Source organism: Centropristis striata, chromosome 5 (assembly GCF_030273125.1).
Source record: "Centropristis striata isolate RG_2023a ecotype Rhode Island chromosome 5, C.striata_1.0, whole genome shotgun sequence".
NCBI lineage: Eukaryota > Metazoa > Chordata > Actinopteri > Perciformes > Serranidae > Centropristis > Centropristis striata.
This window is the reverse complement of record NC_081521.1, coordinates 25,341,349-25,359,018: the sequence shown is the minus strand read 5'-3', so window position 1 is coordinate 25,359,018 and position 17,670 is coordinate 25,341,349. Positions and strand designations below refer to the sequence as shown.

The following is a 17,670-nucleotide window of genomic DNA, read 5'->3' as shown; positions in this document are numbered from 1 at the left end:
TGTAAAAATAACATAAAATGTAATGCTGTATGTAAGAAACACATTTTTATAATTCAGGAATAAAAATTGCTTTGGGCCTTCACCAACAAATCAATGAAAATTAAAATGTAAAAACAATAGAAAATACATTTCATTTGGTATATATTTTTTTTGTCACAGCCACAGGGAACAACGACAGACAGCCTGAAAAGCCACATGTGGCTCTGGAGCCGCAGGTTGCCGACCTCTGACCTAACTGTGTTTGACATCGCTAACGTTAGCTAATGGAATAGTTAATAACAGAATGACCTTACTTTGGAATTCAAAATAACAGCTAACGGTTGTACTAAACGCTAGCTGCACCTAGATAATATACGGTTGCTAACGTTAGTTTTAACTTTACTTACCCAACGTAGACGGTAAATAAGCCCGTCTTGATACATCTTGTTTTGACTTTTTACGTTACCTATACTTACCTACGTTAGTGTATACACTTCAAGATAAAGCTAAGGAACCAAAACAAAGTAGGTACGCGTGCTGATACAGGCTAAATAATGTTAGTAACGTTATTTCAGTTAGTTACGTTAGCTAACGTTATCTTAGTTTGTTAAGTTAACTAGACAACCCAGGCTGGTTTTTGGATTGTTTACAATTTTAACACTAAGAATGTTTGGTAATTTACTAACGCTGGTAACGTTATGTTATGTAACGAATATGGCATTTTTATTTATGGCTAACAATCTTCGTTAGGTCGGCACTATATACGTTTAAATGTGACTTAGCTAACGGGAAGTTAACACAGCGCAACTAGAACAGCATTATGCTAGCTTAGGGCTAACTGACATTAGTTGTATATTTCACTCTGTAACGTTGCTGTCCCAATGTGTTCAAGAACTTTGTAATCTGTTCATTTTATTTTATTCTCAAGGCTCAGGCTGACCATACACTGATTGGCCCTGTAATTACTATTTAAATCATCTATATAAATTCTACAAAGACATACGAATTCAGTGCTTTTACTTTAAAATAGCAGTTTTCCATGTAGTCCATTACTTAGTGATTGTTTGTTAATATGTGTCCTCAGTTTTGTATGTAAGTTGAATCGTTCGTTCCAAGTAATATTCACTAAACCAGTTCATTGGCTTAATTAGTTGATATTTCCAAGTAAAATGTAATTGAGGGACATCAGTGAATCTGTAATTCACTTATGTATTTTCATATTTAAAAAAGTGTTTTTATTAAATAAATATTACTTAAAAACAGCCTGAGTAAAGATTACAAACACTTTCTGTGTGGAAAAACTTGCCTATTTTTTTAAAAGTAAATGTCACTCCAATTTTTTTCAGTGCAACGTTATTCAACATGAGTCGGCGTTCATCTGCTCCCAGAAATCAACTGCTTGTGGATTTCTGTAAGTTATGCAGCTCGCTATTCACATCCTGTGACTTTGTGTTTTCCCAATTACAACAACAGTCAATTAACAGACAATTAACTAACGTTATAACATAGTTGATTATTTGCTTGTCTGAACCTATGAACCTTACCAATAACAAACGTAGCTATGGCTGCATTTAAAAAAACAAAACAGGTTGATTAAAAGCTTACAAAGCTTTACGTTGTAAGAAATAATAATAATTTGCTATATTCACAATAATCTGTTTAGCTAACTGTTAGGTATCTTTCGCACCAATGAAAGAAAATGCCTCGTTTGTGCCAAATCCAATATATAATTCATTAAACAGTGATGTTAATTATGATATAGTTACAGCTTATTTGTAATGCAGCTGAAACAGACCTGAACAAACTGCAGGGGCAGTATCATAGAACAGAGGGAGCCAAGCGGGCTTATACTAAGAAAACCAAAGGCCTCATCTTCAGAGACAAGTAAGTGGCATCTTTTATCGTCATACTCTTGCCTGCAAGACATTTTTGAGAGATTTATGTAATTTTGGGCATACCATCATACCATCGTCATCAAATTCAGTGTTTTTAGTCATTGAATAAACAGGCGAGTAAAAACAAAAGATAATACTCATAATAATTAGACTTATGTAGCTTTTGGAGGCCTCAGTTCTATGTTATATCATTAATATATATATATATATATATATATATATATATATATATTATATTATATATAATATTAACCTAAGGTGTAACTTGTTATATCCTCTGTATATTTCACATGTTTAGTCCAAACAATGTGTGTATTTATGCGTTTGTGAATCTTTGTCATCAGAGAAGAGATCGAGAGGCTCCAGCATGAACGTGAAGAGCATTTACGGAGTCTCAGAGTCTCTCAGAGCAGTTTTAACCGTTGGACTGATGCTAGTGTTGTTCAAGACCTTACTGCCAAGTTGGCCTGTAGAGACAGAATAGATGAGGAGCTGGAAGCAGAAAAGGCCAAAGTGGCATCTTTGAAAGATCAGGTGAAGTGTATTTTCTGATGCACCATTCACAGAATGCCGCACAGTGAATTTCTCTTGACTTTCTCACCACAGTTGAACCTACTTGTTTGCTTTGTTTTTAGATTTTAAAATGGGAGAGGAAGTTGGCAGGACAGAAAAATGGTCAGGGAACTACACAACTCACTATAAAATTGGATAAGGGAAACTTACAAAGACGCACCTGCTTAATAGAAAACAAACTGCACAGGGTTGGTGTCATAAATTACAATAACATTTTCCCCTACTTCTGTTTTAACCATCATACTTATAGCTTCTGTTGTTTTGTATGCCAGTCTTTCTCCACCATGACACCTGTTACAAGTAAACACAAACATTGCTTAAGGTATGTTTCTATTCTAGGGTCACAAATGCTTCAATGAGATGATGACCCGGAATGGAGAGTTGAGAGAGGAGCTGAAGATATTGCAGGTGGAGAGGAAACAGTTCCTACATGTTCAGTCTCGACTAGAAAAGGCATGTTCACTAACATCACTCAGTCTTAAATTAGCATAGCTGCTGCTACATTCTGCTAATATGTATTAACTGGGGGGAATACCAAGATAAAGGTGCCATAATATTGGGTTAAAAGCAGAGGTTGAATTTCCCTATTGTGGGATTAATAAAGTAATTCATTTTAATCTTAATAATGATGCTTCCACCCGTTACCTGTCGAAATCATAGTTTAAAAATTTTTAATTACTTTGCAACAGACTATGATTATGAAGATGTTTTGGTAGGGGTAATATTAAGGCATGTAAACCTTTTACTCCATATTATCTAAAACAGGAGCTGCATGCAATTCAGAAGGTTATTAGTAACCTGAGGACTAAATGCACTGAAGCCTTCAATGCCAGGTAAACCATTCTGCAGCATCCTACATCTAGTTGCATTTCTTGTGACCCACTGTGCACAATATTTATGTTAGAGTTCAAGATGTATTAATTTTGACTAACGAAGAAGAAGCTACACTATTTGCTAAAGTCAGTTAGTGACCAGCCACACTTTTATGTGTCTGCTTACTTTTTGTTAATATATTTTTTCATATCTAACAGCTTTGATTCATAAAGATACATTACATTCACTATGTATAACTGTCCCAAATTGTTGTATATTTATGGATACACCTAGTGTGAACATCCAGGAGAGACAGAGGATGCTGACGGGCCAGAATGATAAGGATGTGACTCAGTACATAAAGGAAAAGAGCAACCTTGAGCGAGAAATGTCTCGTTCCAGGAACTTTGAGGCTTTCCTAGACATAAAGGCTGTTGCACGCACTCACCGCAGAAAAGGTGAGTATAAATCCGCTGATATTCCACAGTATTTTGGGATTTTCAAGCCCTAAATCACAGACTGTTTAACAGAGCAGACCACTGTCACCCCAAGCCAGTGTTTTTCTAAACGAGTGAACTAGTGACACCTTGTGTTTAAAAGATGTTAATGATTGCCTGACAAAGAGGACAAAATGAGAAAGTTTTTTTATTGTTATTCATTATTTGTCTTGAAGGCACAACAATTTTTGACACACGTATACAGTTAATTGTTTATATTCCATACTACAATATTACAGTATAGAAGTATAGAAAGACTAACAATAGTACTTCAACTATACAGTATATTACTGTGATTTCCATCTTCCTGGGCCTATTTTGGCAGCCACAACAGTGTGGCTGGTGTTGTTTTCCCCTTGTGTGTGTGTGTGTGTGTGTGTGTGTGTGTGTGTGTGTTTGTGTGTGTCACGGCAAGATGTGGACCTGAAAACATGTTTCTGTCTGTCTGTCTGTCTGTGGACATATTTCACTTTAGTTCACATTTTTTCCCCCCATAGTTAAGTACAAGCAATTGGAGTCTACGGAATTGGGACAAGAGGATTTTGAGGAGGCTATAAAGAAGATCCTCACAGAGACAGAGGAAAGCGACTTGGACAAACTGGTCAGGAACTTCATACAAAGTAAGTAAGTCACCCATTAAATTTAAAGAGGCTATGGAAGTTGTGCTTTTACATCGGCAATTAAAACCTGTCAGATATTTCGATCAGTGGAGGAGCAGAACTACACTTTACTGAAATTTGTCAACTATCAGCAAAGTGAAGCAGAGACCATTCGCAGGCAGATCTCTCAGGTTGGTGTGTTTGTGTGTGTGCGTGTGCATGTTGGAGAAAAGGGAGGGAGAGAGGAAAGAGATGAGGAAGGAAAGAAAAAGTGTGCTGCTGTTGTCCACTGTCTTTCATTATGTCTCGGACTGAAAGCTTTGCAAAGAGAGAGCAATCTTTGTGGCTGAGGAGCAGCGGCAGCAGGAGCAACATCAGGCTCTTCGGAAGAAAATTTCCATCAAACAGGAGGAAATTGAGAAACAGCTGGGAGGTTATCAACACCGTGTTGATGTCTTTGAAAAACTACTAGATCAGCTCAAAGATGGTACTGTATAGCAGAACTTTGTCCTTTTAAATTGGGGCAACAGAAACATAGGAAACTGTATGATAGAGTAAAGCAATCTGTATCTGTATTTTCTCACTACAAAATACATTTGTTGTAATTTATAAATGGTATATACATTATGTGAATGTCTAGTCTAAAACCTGAAAAAAAAATTAGTACAGCATGCAGACTGCATAATTAACAATGCTGGAATAATTGTTGCTTTGCAAATTGAGCAACATGTCGTGCCTGTCATCATATATATATATATATATATACTGTATATATTACTGTACTTGTCTATGCTTATTTGTGTTTGTATATATATATATATATATATACACACACACAAATAAGCATAGACAAGTACAGAAAAAATCATCATATTTTAAAAATAGAAGCAATATTGTACTTTTATATTAATATTTCACAATTACTTTTACTAGGTGTTAAATCGTTGCTTCAGATCAGCTATGAGAGCTCTGTGATCCAGTTGGTTTCCTCTGATGGAGGCGAGGATGAAAACATCGTAGAGAGCCTGAGAAGGGTGGAGAACAGAGTCAATGAGCTTCTCGCTCTGCAGTCCTTTCTTCACTTCCAAGAAAACGTTGAACAGTGGGTATGTAGACATGGAATGAAACATACAGTGTATATTTCTGAAATGTTAAAGGCCATGGAGTTCTTTTAGCACCCTCATATTTGTGAAAGGAAATGTAAAATGAAACATGGGAGTCATGGGAGTAAAAGGCCTGCAGCTACCACGTATGAATGTACTTTCTCACCTCCAGGACATTGACAGTCTCAGTACCATTGCAGTGCAGCTCCTGGGAAAGAACCCTCCAGCTGTCAACCTAAACACTGTTGCTGCAACCTCTGCACCTGGGTAGGTGTTTTTTTTTCTCTTGATTAATGTGCAGTTATCCGACATAATGCTCAAAGATTATCTTATGTAATATTCAGTCACAGGCAGGCGGTTTGGTTTTTTGGTTTGATGAACATATGATTTTAAAATCTCTGTGATGTGTCAGGGACGACCCAAATGTGGTGGAGTCAGTGTTGCTGGAGGCAAATGGGCCAGTGAACAGAAATGATCTCCTGACACTGGTCAATAAGAGGGTGAGTATAACTGAATTTTTTTCAATTTTTCCTGAAAATGAAACAGTTTATTTCTTAAATAATCATATGTACAGAACTTGAATACTTTTCACTTGATGAAATGGTTGTTTACAGCATGTAGATTATCATCAACAATTCGTCCATGTCTCCTTAAACATAGTCAGGTTTTTATTTACATTTGACATGTTAAAGCTGTCATCCAATAGTTAATTTCATTAGATTTTTAAATTCCCTGGCAGACATAACAAAATATTTTTTTTTTAATCTATCCCTCAGATTCAGAGGAGAAGGAAGACGGACTGACCTGTTGTTAACAGCCCCTGTGAACTTTTAAATATACATTTCCTCAATGGTATATTATACTGTATACTTTTTATTGCATGTTTAGATAGACATATGATGTGAAACTTCAATGTATAAGTAAGCAAAAACAGATTACACAGATTTAGAACGTTTTATTATAAATTTGGAGAATTAATCAACAGTGCTTAATAAAAGATGATAACAGGACAAAACAAATCATATTCTGGCACAATACTTAATTCTTTAAAAACTCAACAAGTAAGCCCACTCACTCACACATACACACACACACACACACACACACACACACACATTCACAGTTTTAAAATCCCTGAGCAATAAAAACAGTCAGCCTCATTACAATAAACAATTTTGGCCCTCAGTTCTGTTGATTGGCTTAACTTGAAAGAGTGAACCTAAATAGTTGATTGAGTAGAATAGACAGAGAGAGAATAAATGAGAGCATAAAGAGTCTCCCTGGACAGATTTCAGCTAACCTTCATCATAGTGTTTAATTTCTAAGCTGACATCATTTTAATGTCGGTGTTTGTCAGGCGTCTCGCTCTGACCAATGTCCCCACAGTCCACCACCCTGCTCTCCAGCCTCGAACGCTCCGCTTCAAACACCAGCAAATGGCTCAGCAGCGTCTCCTCAGGACCCGAGCGGATCAGGGAGGGATCGTTGTTCTGCACACACAAAAACACAGAAACACACACAAAGCTGAATAACCATCACAGCCATTGTTTCCAAGTCGATGCATGAATTTAGTATTAGTGCCTCCTCCTCCTCTTGAACAAATATTTATAAATACAGTGAATATTCTTTGTCTGTCAAGCACAGGTCAAATGACATGAAGCAAACATTCAAAGAAAAACAAAAACAGGGAGCTACACATTGACAAAACTAAAAAGTATTTATAGGCACTCACTGCCACAGCAGAAATAAAGGCATCCATCAGGTGGTAGTCTGCTACGCCATGTCCACTTGTGCTAAAGGCCATGGGGACGTTATTGTTGGCCGTGTGCTTTGTGGATCTTTGGGTCAGGAAGTCAAAGACACGTACTTCATGGCCGTCACATGACAGCTCCCCCTGTGAAGACAGTTCATTATATATGTAGTATTTAACTGATGCATCCGTCTTAGAAGCAGAGTTACATTTAGGAGACGTGTATTAAACATTTTTTCCTGCTGATGTACATCCCTTTCAGTCTTACCTTGCTGCCATATATGGTTGTTTTTCGCTTGCATATCTCCTCAGTGAACGCCACCATGGAAAAAGCTGCCGTCAGACCCCCTTCAAACTCCATATTAACAACCTGGGAAGACAGAAAAGATAAAGAAGCCGCAGTCATAAAAAAATAAACTAAAATGACCTGATATTGTAGTTAATTTTGACCATATGTTTGATACCGCAATGGAAACTGCTGCATCTAAGTTTTATCTAAGCAGCAACAAAGCTTAATGTGTTAAGGAGGGTTATGAATAGTACAGTATGTTGTGCCTTGCAGCCAATCTTGAGCCTGTGTTTTCTTACCTGGTTACTGCAGACATCATTGTCACACTCATAGACACAGCGGCCATATGGTCCAGTCTTCAAGGCCTCGGTGACTGACTCGATGTCTGGGAACGAGCTCGGACAAATGACTGACACAGGCCAGTCAGTGTGACCCTAGCGCACATACATACACACATTAAATACATGTGTTGCAAATAACGTATTGTGTTAAAAAAAATGGTAAAGTATAACAGATAACTGGAAAAATAATGTGTTGAAATGTTTACTCTTTTCACTCTATCCAGGTAGATTTTGCATGCAGAGTATGGACAGGTACTCTCTATCGAACAATCCAGGCAGCGATTTCCAGCACCTTTTGGCTGAAAAAAAAAGCAGTCACATTTCATATTCATGCTCAGTACAGCAGAGCTGTCATGCAGTTGCAGCAGCAAATCGGCTTGATGACATAAATACACAACTCGGTTTTATGTGCTGTCATGTGATGTGCAGTTTCACATAACATTTAAAGATCTACAAATAAAAGTAAAAAAAAAAAGAATCACAAAAACAGTTTGTTTGCTGGTTTCTTTGTATTGGACTAATAGACAACAGACCTTGCTTTCTTTTCCAAAGTGGCTGACAGATCCAAATGATGACACTTTCAGACATCTGCCAAGCACAAACAGCAAAGCTAATGATTCACAGAAAACAAACTTTGTCAACCTGAAAACACACTGTGGTCCAACAAAAGTGTTAACTGCATCTTACTTCTGAACATTGGACGAGCTTAGAGTCAATGACTGGAAGCTGTGTGATGGCTTACCTGCGTGCTCCGGCCCAGTGATGTATTAGGTCGATGTCATGGCACGATTTAGCCAAAAGAGCAAAAGAGCTCTCTGCTTCATTCCTCCAGTTCCCCCGAACAAATGAGTGAGCAAAGTGATAATACCCAACCTGGAACATAGGTTGAAAAGACTAATCTATAACCGTTATGCCTTTATTTTTTTGATAGAAAACTTGCTTAATGTAGAAATACTATTACTGTTTAATAGATGGGAAGCACTTATGATTGTGTCCTTCTATTAGTATTCTTACCGGCTCAAGGTGCTGAATGTGCATCACATCACCTATGACGCCAGCATCTATCAGCTCCTAGAAAGAAAAAGGTAAAATCCAAATTTGTATGATTTTCTTTTCGGTTCTGCGTTCTGTAATTGAAGCAACTAACACATGCTTTACTCTACTTTACAACTAAAAAAGTATGACTCAATTACAGGATGTCAAAGGTTTTCATAAATAAAAAAATGTGAAGGAAGATATTTACCTTAATCTTGTGGATGACAGGATCATACCGGAGAACATGACCCACTGAGAGCATCACGCCACTCTCAGTGCAAGCCTTCACAATCGTCCTGCAGTCTTCAGCAGTTGTCTAAAGTCACATGAACACTGAATACTTAATGTGCAAGGAAGGAATGAGTGTCACACAAATGCAATCATAGAGAAAAAACAGTAGAGAAGAAGGTTTTAGTATTTCAGAAACAGACAGAAAATTGTATCCTTTCCAAAGTTTGTCATGTGCTTGAAATAATTATAATCAGAAATGTGATATATAATGTAATATGTAGAGTGTAAGCTGATTTTTTTATATTGGAATTTATAATCAAACTACAGAATTACAAAACAGAACTAATTTCTTTAAAAATCAATCTGTACCATTAATAAACATATCTACATTAAAATTATGCTCTTTGTTTAAGATATTTATGTCTATTAAACACTTATAATAATAATGCATTTTATTTATAGGCTCCTTACTGCCATTGGTTTCTCCAGCAGGATGTGGTAGCCCTTCTTTGCAAATGCCACTGCAGGTTCCTGGAAAACACAAACTAGTTTAATAGAATGACCAGCCAAAAAACAGTGACTACGTTTACAAATGATTCAGATCAAAAACAAGATGTATACAAAGAAGACTAAAAATTGGGAGTTATATATACATGCAGAGAATATATACAATACAGTATATTGTATGTTTACCTTATGAAGGCGGTCTGGTGTACAAATTAACACAGCATCAGCAAACTTCTCTCTTTCTACTAAAGCGGGCCAGTCTGGTTTGAAAGAAAAATAAAAAACATTTTTTAAAATAGTCTAAGGCTAATAATTCTAAGCTTGCAATAGACACTTTTTGATGATCACCTTCAAATATGTTTTCATCTATAATTTTGTGTTGCTGTTGAAGTTTAGTGCAAGCAAATTTCCTTGGATCAGCAACTGCAACAACCTGAAATGGTAAAGTTCAGTTAATAAACAGGACATAACAAGTGCTCTGTTAGACATTACTAGGCAGTGGTTGAACAACAATTTGGATTATTCACTTAAGTAAAACAGCAATACATCTGGGAAAATATGAATACATTTGTATTCATTTTTTATGAAAAGCATTATGAACAAAATGAGCCCATACTTTTACAGAAAACGTGGATTTAAGGATCAATTTGGACTTTGACTTGTTTCTTTCATTGCATCACAGAGATTTCATGATGCCAGTTTATCTTTTTTATCAGAACAGTTAATGAATAACACAATTCCTGTATTCCCTCTTTATTGACAATATGAGACTGGAGGACAACCTCTCCTGACCTTAACGCGTTTAGGGTGGATGGATGCAAAGTTGCTGTAGTTCTCCCCTCGACTGCCAGCTCCCACCACGATGACACGGACAGGGGATTCAGTCATTCTGGCACCCTGTGAACTGTAACACAAATCAAAGCTTGTAGACGCATCTGACACAATGCATGAGGTAATAAACACTCAATAGTCAGGTTGATGCAGTCAAAAGTCCATTTCAGAGACAACCTACTTGCTATAATGGTTAACTGGGTTATTATTCACTACATTTAGTTCTATAAAGTAGCAACCATTTGAAGGAGGACTAATTTGAAAAGTATTCTGTATCCGTACCAATGCGCTGCTTATAGATACTGTATGTGAAAGTAAATAGCTAGCTTATTAAAACAGTGTTTCTGATCATTGATGTCTGTCAGTTTATGAGTTGTTCTGTTTCAATCAGTACCTGTTTTGTCCCATACAAGTGTCAAAACCTTCTGTCTTCCGGGTTGGTCAGATTAAGTCCAGAGGCGACATATATCTATGGAGCATAGACTGCTATGGAGGCGACTACAAGCCCAAATACCATGCCAAATACACAGGAGTCCAGCAAACATATGACTACACTACATCAGCAGTGTTTTACTTCTTCGAGTATAAAAGCAAACCGCAAATCTGTCACAAAGTGGCTAGCGCCCTCTATGGGGTGCACTCGGCCCTTCTGCTGCATTCACGGCTCCTCGGAAATATTATATCATTGTTTTAAAATCGTAACTTGTAAGTTAAAGAGAAAAAACACACTACAATATATGACTCTCACAGGCCGGAGAAAATGCCTCCTTTGTTTGTCCCAAATCGAATAATTCATTAAACAGTGATCTTAGTTATGAAATAGTCACAGCATATTTGTAATGAAGCTGAAACAGACCTGAACAAACTGCAGGGGCAGTATCATAGAACAGAGGGAGCCAAGCGGGTTCATACTAAGTAAACCAAAGGCCTCATCTTCAGAGACAAGTAAGTGGCATCTTTTATCTTCATACTCTCGCTTGCAAGACATTTTATAGGGATTTATGTTGTCTGGGCATACCATCATCTTTAAATTCAGTGTTTTTAATCATTGAATAAACAGGCGAGTAAAAGCAAAAGATAATACTCATAATAATTAGACTTATGTAGCTTTTGGAGGCCTCTGTTCTATCTTTTCATATTAACCTAAGGTGTAACTTGTTATATCCTCTGTATATTTCACATGTTTTGTCCAAACAATGTGTGTATTTATGCATTTGTGAATCTTTGTCATCAGAGAAGAGATCGAGAGGCTCCAAGATGAACAAGAAGAGCATTTACGGAGTCTCAGAGTCTCTCAGAGCAGTTTTAACCATTTGAATGATGTTAGTGTTGTTCAAGACCTTACTGCCAAGTTGGCCTGTAGAGACAGAATAGATGAGGAGCTGGAAGCAGAAAAGGCCAAAGTGGCATCTTTGAAAGATCAGGTGAAGTGTATTTTCTGATGCACCATTCACAGAATGCTGCACAGTGAATTTTTCTTGACCTCCTCACCACAGTTGACCCTACTTGTTTGCTTTGTTTTTAGACAATTTAAATTATACAGATGTAGAAAGTTTTATTATACATTTTATTAGAATGAATGAACAGTACCTGGGCAAAGAAATGATTACAGGACAAACAAATCATGTTCTTAATATTAATGTACTTAATATTTAAAAACTCAACAAGTTAACCCACTCACTCACCCACACACACAAACACACAGTTTTAAAATCCCTGAGCAATAAAAACAGTCAGCCTCAATACAATACACGTTTTGTCCCCCAGTTCTGTTGATTGGCTTAACTTAAAAGAGTGAAGTGATGATTGAGTAGAATAGACAGAGAGAGAATAAATGAGAGCATAAAGAGTCTCCCTGGACAGATTTCAGCTAACCTTCATCATAGTGTTTAATTTCTAAGCTGACATCATTTTAATGTCGGTGTTTGTCAGGCGTCTCGCTCTGACCAATGTCCCCACAGTCCACCACCCTGCTCTCCAGCCTCGAACGCTCCGCTTCAAACACCAGCAAATGGCTCAGCAGCGTCTCCTCAGGACCCGAGCGGATCAGGGAGGGATCGTTGTTCTGTGCACACAAAAACACAGAAACACACACACAAAGCTGAATAACCAGCACAAACATTGTTTCAAAGTCAATGCATGAATTTAGTATTAGTGCCTCCTCCTCCTCTTGGACAAATATTTATAAATACAGTGAATATTCTTTGTCTGTCATGAATGTGGCTATACAACTACAAGCACAGGTCAACTGACACAAAGTAAACATTCAAAGATAAAGAAAAAAAACGGAGCTATACGTGGACAAAACTAAAAAGTAATTATAAGCACTTACTTCCACAGCAGAAATAAAGGCATTCATCAGGTTGTAGTCTGCTACGCCATGTCCACTTGTGCTAAAGGCCATGGGGACGTTATTGTTGGCCGTGTGCTTTGTGGATCTTTGGGTCAGGAAGTCAAACACACGTACTTCATGGCGGTCACATGACAGCTCCCCCTGTGAAGACAGTTCATTATATATGTAGTATTTAACTGATGCATCCATCTTAGAAGCAGAGTTACATTTAGGAGACGTGTATTACACATTTTTTCCTGCTGATGTACATCCCTTTCAGTCTTACCTTGCTGCCATATATGGTTGTTTTTCGCTTGCATATCTCCTCAGTGAACGCCACCATGGAAAAAGCTGCCGTCAGACCCCCTTCAAACTCCATATTAACAACCTGGGAACACAGAAAAGATAAAGAAGATGAGACGTTGGGAAATCAGCCGCAGTCATAAAAAAATAAACTAAAATGACCTGATATTGTAGTTAATTTTGACCATATGTTTGATACCGCAATGGAAACTGCTACATCTAAGTTTTATCTAAGTAGCAACAAAGCTTAATGTGTTAAGGAGGGTTATGAATAGTACAGTATGTTGTGCCTTGCAGCCAATCTTGAGCCTGTGTTTTCTTACCTGGTTACTGCAGACATCATTGTCACACTCATAGACACAGCGGCCATATGGTCCAGTCTTCAAGGCCTCGGTGACTGACTCGATGTCTGGGAACGAGCTCGGACAAATGACTGATACAGGCCAGCCAGTGTGACCCTAGCGCACATACATACACACATTAAATACATGTGTTGCAAATAACGTATTGTGTTAAAAAAAATGGTAAAGTATAACAGATAACTGGAAAAATAATGTGTTGAAATGTTTACGCTTTTCACTCTATCCAGGTAGATTTTGCATGCAGAGTATGGACAGGTACTCTCTATCGAACAATCCAGGCAGCGATTTCCAGCACCTTTTGGCTGAAAAAAAAGCAGTCACATTTCATATTCATGCTCAGTACAGCAGAGCTGTCATGCGGTTGCAGCAGTAAATCGGCTTGATGACATAAATACACAACTCGGTTTTATGTGCTGTCATGTGATGTGCAGTTTCACATAACATTTAAAGATCTACAAATAAAAGTTAAAAAAAAAATATCACAAAAACAGTTTGTTCTCATTCTGCAGTTGCTACTGGTTTCCTTTGTGTTTTTGCTGATTTCTTTGTATTGGACTAATAGAGACACAAACCTTGCTTTCTTTTCCAAAGTGGCTGACAGATCCAAATGATGACACTTTCAGACATCTGCCAAGCACAAACAGCAAAGCTAGTGATTCACAGAAAACAAACGTGGTCAACCTGAAAACACACTGTGGTCCAACAAAAGTGTTAACTGCATCTTACTTCTGAACATCGGACGAGCTTAGAGTCAATGACTGGAAGCTGTGTGATGGTTTACCTGCGTGCTCCGGCCCAGTGATGTATTAGGTCGATGTCATGGCACGATTTAGCCAAAAGAGCAAAAGAGCTCTCCGCTTCATTCCTCCAGTTCCCCCGAACATATGAGTGAGCAAAGTGATAATACCCAACCTGGAACATTTACATTTACATTTAGTCATTTAGCAGACGCTTTTATCCAAAGCGACTTACAGGAAGAGTAAAAACAAACAATCAAGGTATAGTGCAATAATAATTAGTGCATCAATAAGTGCTAGTGACAATTCTTTGAGGAGTAGAATTATCGTGTGGTGCTAGGAGGAAGATGCTCTCTGAAGAGCTGGGTCTTCAGGAGTGTTTTAAAGGTAGAGAGGGACGCCCCTGCTCTGGTAGGAACTGGTAGTGTGAACCACCAACGCGGAACAAGAAATGCAAAGAAGGGAACAAGAAATGCAAAGAACATAGGTTGAAAAGACTAATCTGTAACCGTTATGCCTTTATTTTTTAGATAGAAAACTTGCTTAATGTAGAAATACTATTACTGTTTAATAGATGGGAAGCACTATTGATTGTGTCCTTCTATTAGTATTCTTACCGGCTCAAAGTGCTGAATGTGCATCACATCACCTATTACTCCAGCGTCTATAAGCTCCTAGAAAGAAAAAGGTAAAATCCACATTTGTATGATTTTCTTTTCGGTTCTGCGTTCTGTAATTGAAGCAACTAACACATGCTTTGCTCTACTTTACTACTAAAAAAGTATGACTCAATTACAGGATGTCAAAGGTTTTCATAAATAAAAAAATGTGACGGAAGATATTCACCTTAATCTTGTGGATGACAGGATCATACCGGAGAACATGACCCACTGAGAGCATCACGCCACTCTCAGTGCAAGCCTTCACAATCGCCCTGCAGTCTTCAGCAGTTGTCTAAAGTCACATGAACACAGAAGAAGGTTTTAGTATTTCAGAAACTGACACGAAAGTGTATCCTTTCCAAAGTTTGTTATATGCTTGAGAAATATATTTTTAAAAAGATACAGTATGCAGAGTATAAGCAGGGTTTTTTTAATGGAATTTATGATCAAAATACAGAATTGCAAACTAACTCAAAACTAATTTCTTTGTCTTTGTATGATCATTAATAAACATATCAACATTAAAGTTTTGCTCTTTGTTAAAGAGATTTATGTCTATTAAACACTTATAATAATAAATATAATTATCCAGCTGCGACTTCTGGCCAGGGTAAAATCATACCTCTCTCCTAGTGACCTGGAGAAGGTTATTCATGCTTTCATTTCCACAAAACTTGATTTTTGCAACTCGTATGTAGGTAGAGACCAGCGCTCATTGCAACGCCTACAACTTGTGCAAAATGCTGCAGCGCGTCTTTTAACAGGCAAAAAGAAACGGGAACACATATCCCCAGTTCTGGCCTCTTTGCACTGGCTTCCTGTCCATTTCAGAATTTATTTTAAGATCCTGATGTTTGTTTTTAAAGTTTTAAACGGATTGGTCCCGACCAAAGCTTTGAGGTCTGAAAATGAGTCATACCTGGATGTGCCTAAATGCAGCTAAAAACTGAAGGCGGTTGATCATTTGCAGTGGCTGCCCCTAATCGTCAGAGACTTTGGACATTTTTAAATCTTCTCTTATAACTCATTTTTTCTCCCAGGCTTTTGAACCTGTGTGAGAAGAAAGTTGTTTCTGTGTGTTGTATTGTACATCCCATATCATATATTACTAGATGAAATTGTCTTTTTTAATTTTATCTTTGAGTTTGTTATTCATTTATGTATCTTTTGGGTTTTTTGTTGTTATTAATTTATGTAAAGCACTTTGGTCAACCTCGGTTGTGTATAATGCGCTAGAAATAAACATGACCTTGACCTTGACCTTGACCTAATAATAATAATGTATTTTATTTATAGGCTCCTTACTGCCATTGGTTTCTCCAGCAGGATGTGGTAGCCCTTCTTTGCAAATGCAACTGCAGGTTCCTGGAAAACACAAACCAGTATAATAGAATGACCAGCCAAAAAACAGTGACTATGTTTACAAATAAGATTCATACAAATGAGACTAAAATTGGGAGTTATATGTAGAGAATACATCCATATCCAATATATTGTATGTTTACCTTATGAAGGCTGTCTGGTGTACAAATTAACACAGCATCAGCAAACTTCTCTCTTTCTACTAAACCTGGCCAGTCTGGTTTGAAAGAAGAAAAAAAAAAACATTTAAAAATGTAGTCTTCTGCAGATAACTATAAACAACTCTAAGCGTTTAATTTTTTTCTTTTGATGCTCACCCTCAAATATGTTTTCATCTACAATTTTGTGTTGCTGTTGAAGTTTAGTGCAAGCAAATTTCCTTGGATCAGCTACTGCAACAACCTGAAAGTTCAGTTAATAAACAGGACATAACAAGTGCTCTGTTCGACATTACTAGGCAGTGGTTGAAGGGTATTTAGATCATTCACTTAAGTAAAACAGCAATACATCAGGGAAAATATGAATAGACTCCTTGTATTCATTTTTTAAATGAAAAGCATTATGAACAAAATTAACTAATACTTTTACAGAAAACATGGAATTATTGCCTCCTTATAGACAAGATTAGACTGGAGGACAACCTCTCCTGACCTTAACGCGTTCAGGGTGCATGGATGCAAAGTTGCAGTAGATCTCCCCTCTCATGCCAGCTCCCACCACGATGACACGGACAGGGGATTCAGTCATTCTGGCACCCTGTGAACTGTAACACAAATTAAAGCTTGTATTCACTACATTTAGTTCTATAAACAAACAATTGAACATTTGAAAGTAATCTGTATCCTTACCAGTGCGCAGCTTACAGATACCGTATATGGAGGCTTATTAAAACAGTGTTTCTGATCATTGACATCTGTCAGTTTATGATAATGTCCTGTTTCAATCAATACCTGTTTGATCCCATACAAGTGTCAAAACCTTCTGTCTTCCGGATTGGAAGACTTTGTCCAGAGGCGAATACATACCCAAACCGGTCCAGCAAACATATGACTACACCATACACTGTAAAGACTACACTTCAACAGCGGTGTTTCACTTCTTCGATTATAAAAGAAACCACAAAGATGTCACAAAGTGGCTCACGCCTTCTACGGGGTGTACTCGGCCCTTTTGTTGCATTCACGGCTCCTCGGAAATGTTAACTTTAAAGTTAAAAAGAAAAACCCACCACAATATATAACTCTCACACCCCGAGTAGCCATGCATGCAATGGAATAATTGGAAAGTACGAGGCAGCTGGTTGTTTTAAAGTGGCTTTACCTTTAATATGCTTAATAAGGTATATTTCCGACAGTGCCTGAAGCTAACATGTACTTTAGCTACACCTTCATTCTTCAGAGTATTATCGCCATAATTATTGTCTTTTGTTTCCTGTTTTTAATAATGACCGAGGTACTCATGTATATTAA

At 37.4% G+C, this 17,670-nt stretch overlaps 3 protein-coding genes across 9 annotated transcripts; 1 reads left to right on the top strand and 2 right to left on the bottom strand.

The window, feature by feature from the left end:
* Positions 1-189: 189 nt before the first annotated feature.
* LOC131971948 (outer dynein arm-docking complex subunit 1-like) lies at positions 190-6,314 on the top strand. Of its 4 annotated transcripts, none has more exons than XM_059333640.1 (15): positions 190-398; positions 1,326-1,390; positions 1,764-1,863; positions 2,219-2,408; positions 2,510-2,635; positions 2,787-2,900; positions 3,213-3,280; positions 3,555-3,718; positions 4,255-4,377; positions 4,465-4,547; positions 4,675-4,843; positions 5,290-5,462; positions 5,632-5,726; positions 5,872-5,959; positions 6,236-6,314. In XM_059333640.1, exons 2-15 carry the CDS (start codon positions 1,342-1,344, stop codon positions 6,260-6,262), a joined length of 1,569 nt encoding a protein of 522 aa, XP_059189623.1. In that variant the 5' UTR covers positions 190-398; positions 1,326-1,341; the 3' UTR covers positions 6,263-6,314. The 4 variants fall into 4 exon arrangements, with proteins under 4 accessions (XP_059189623.1, XP_059189622.1, XP_059189624.1 ...); XM_059333639.1 differs by having other exon boundaries at positions 190-507; XM_059333637.1 differs by having other exon boundaries at positions 191-503.
* An 85-nt stretch (positions 6,315-6,399) lies between these two features.
* On the bottom strand, positions 6,400-10,957 carry LOC131971952 (putative oxidoreductase YteT). The gene is made up of 14 exons (XM_059333648.1): positions 10,838-10,957; positions 10,405-10,516; positions 9,961-10,045; positions 9,799-9,872; positions 9,577-9,636; positions 9,083-9,190; positions 8,854-8,910; positions 8,582-8,712; positions 8,373-8,427; positions 8,046-8,138; positions 7,798-7,932; positions 7,478-7,579; positions 7,192-7,353; positions 6,400-6,949 (listed from the first exon to the last, which is right to left on the bottom strand). The coding sequence occupies exons 1-14, from the start codon at positions 10,849-10,851 to the stop codon at positions 6,797-6,799; spliced, it is 1,341 nt and encodes a 446-aa protein (XP_059189631.1). The 5' UTR covers positions 10,852-10,957; the 3' UTR covers positions 6,400-6,796.
* Positions 10,958-11,977: 1,020 nt separating this feature from the next.
* Positions 11,978-17,375, bottom strand: LOC131971949 (putative oxidoreductase YteT). Of its 4 annotated transcripts, none has more exons than XM_059333643.1 (14): positions 17,152-17,373; positions 16,853-16,964; positions 16,519-16,603; positions 16,345-16,418; positions 16,145-16,204; positions 15,024-15,131; positions 14,795-14,851; positions 14,222-14,352; positions 14,013-14,067; positions 13,650-13,742; positions 13,402-13,536; positions 13,062-13,163; positions 12,776-12,937; positions 11,979-12,508 (listed from the first exon to the last, which is right to left on the bottom strand). In XM_059333643.1, the coding sequence occupies exons 1-14, from the start codon at positions 17,163-17,165 to the stop codon at positions 12,356-12,358; spliced, it is 1,341 nt and encodes a 446-aa protein (XP_059189626.1). In that variant the 5' UTR covers positions 17,166-17,373; the 3' UTR covers positions 11,979-12,355. The 4 variants fall into 4 exon arrangements, with proteins under 4 accessions (XP_059189625.1, XP_059189626.1, XP_059189627.1 ...); XM_059333644.1 differs by having other exon boundaries at positions 11,980-12,508; positions 17,050-17,371; XM_059333645.1 differs by having other exon boundaries at positions 11,980-12,508; positions 16,853-16,957; positions 17,152-17,371.
* Positions 17,376-17,670: the final 295 nt, after the last annotated feature.

What these genes read in the sequence shown, in the direction of transcription:
- LOC131971948 (XM_059333640.1), top strand. Translation starts at nt 1,342, where the DNA reads ATGAGTCGGCGTTCATCTGCTCCCAGAAATCAACTGCTTGTGGATTTC. An exon ending in ACTGAAGCCTTCAATGCCAG is followed by an intron (nt 3,281 to 3,554) that starts GTAAACCATTCT and finishes GGATACACCTAG; the next exon opens with TGTGAACATCCAGGAGAGAC. An exon ending in GGTCAGGAACTTCATACAAA is followed by an intron (nt 4,378 to 4,464) that starts GTAAGTAAGTCA and finishes TATTTCGATCAG; the next exon opens with TGGAGGAGCAGAACTACACT.
- LOC131971952 (XM_059333648.1), bottom strand. An exon ending in ACTTTGGAAAAGAAAGCAAG is followed by an intron (nt 8,139 to 8,372) that starts GTCTGTTGTCTA and finishes TTTTTTTTTCAG; the next exon opens with CCAAAAGGTGCTGGAAATCG. An exon ending in ACCTGGATAGAGTGAAAAGA is followed by an intron (nt 7,933 to 8,045) that starts GTAAACATTTCA and finishes TATGTGCGCTAG; the next exon opens with GGTCACACTGACTGGCCTGT.
- LOC131971949 (XM_059333642.1), bottom strand. Translation starts at nt 17,026, where the DNA reads ATGTTCAATTGTTTGTTTATAGAACTAAATGTAGTGAATACAAGCTTT. An exon ending in CTGTCATCCACAAGATTAAG is followed by an intron (nt 14,852 to 15,023) that starts GTGAATATCTTC and finishes TTTTCTTTCTAG; the next exon opens with GAGCTTATAGACGCTGGAGT. An exon ending in ACTTTGGAAAAGAAAGCAAG is followed by an intron (nt 13,743 to 14,012) that starts GTTTGTGTCTCT and finishes CTTTTTTTTCAG; the next exon opens with CCAAAAGGTGCTGGAAATCG.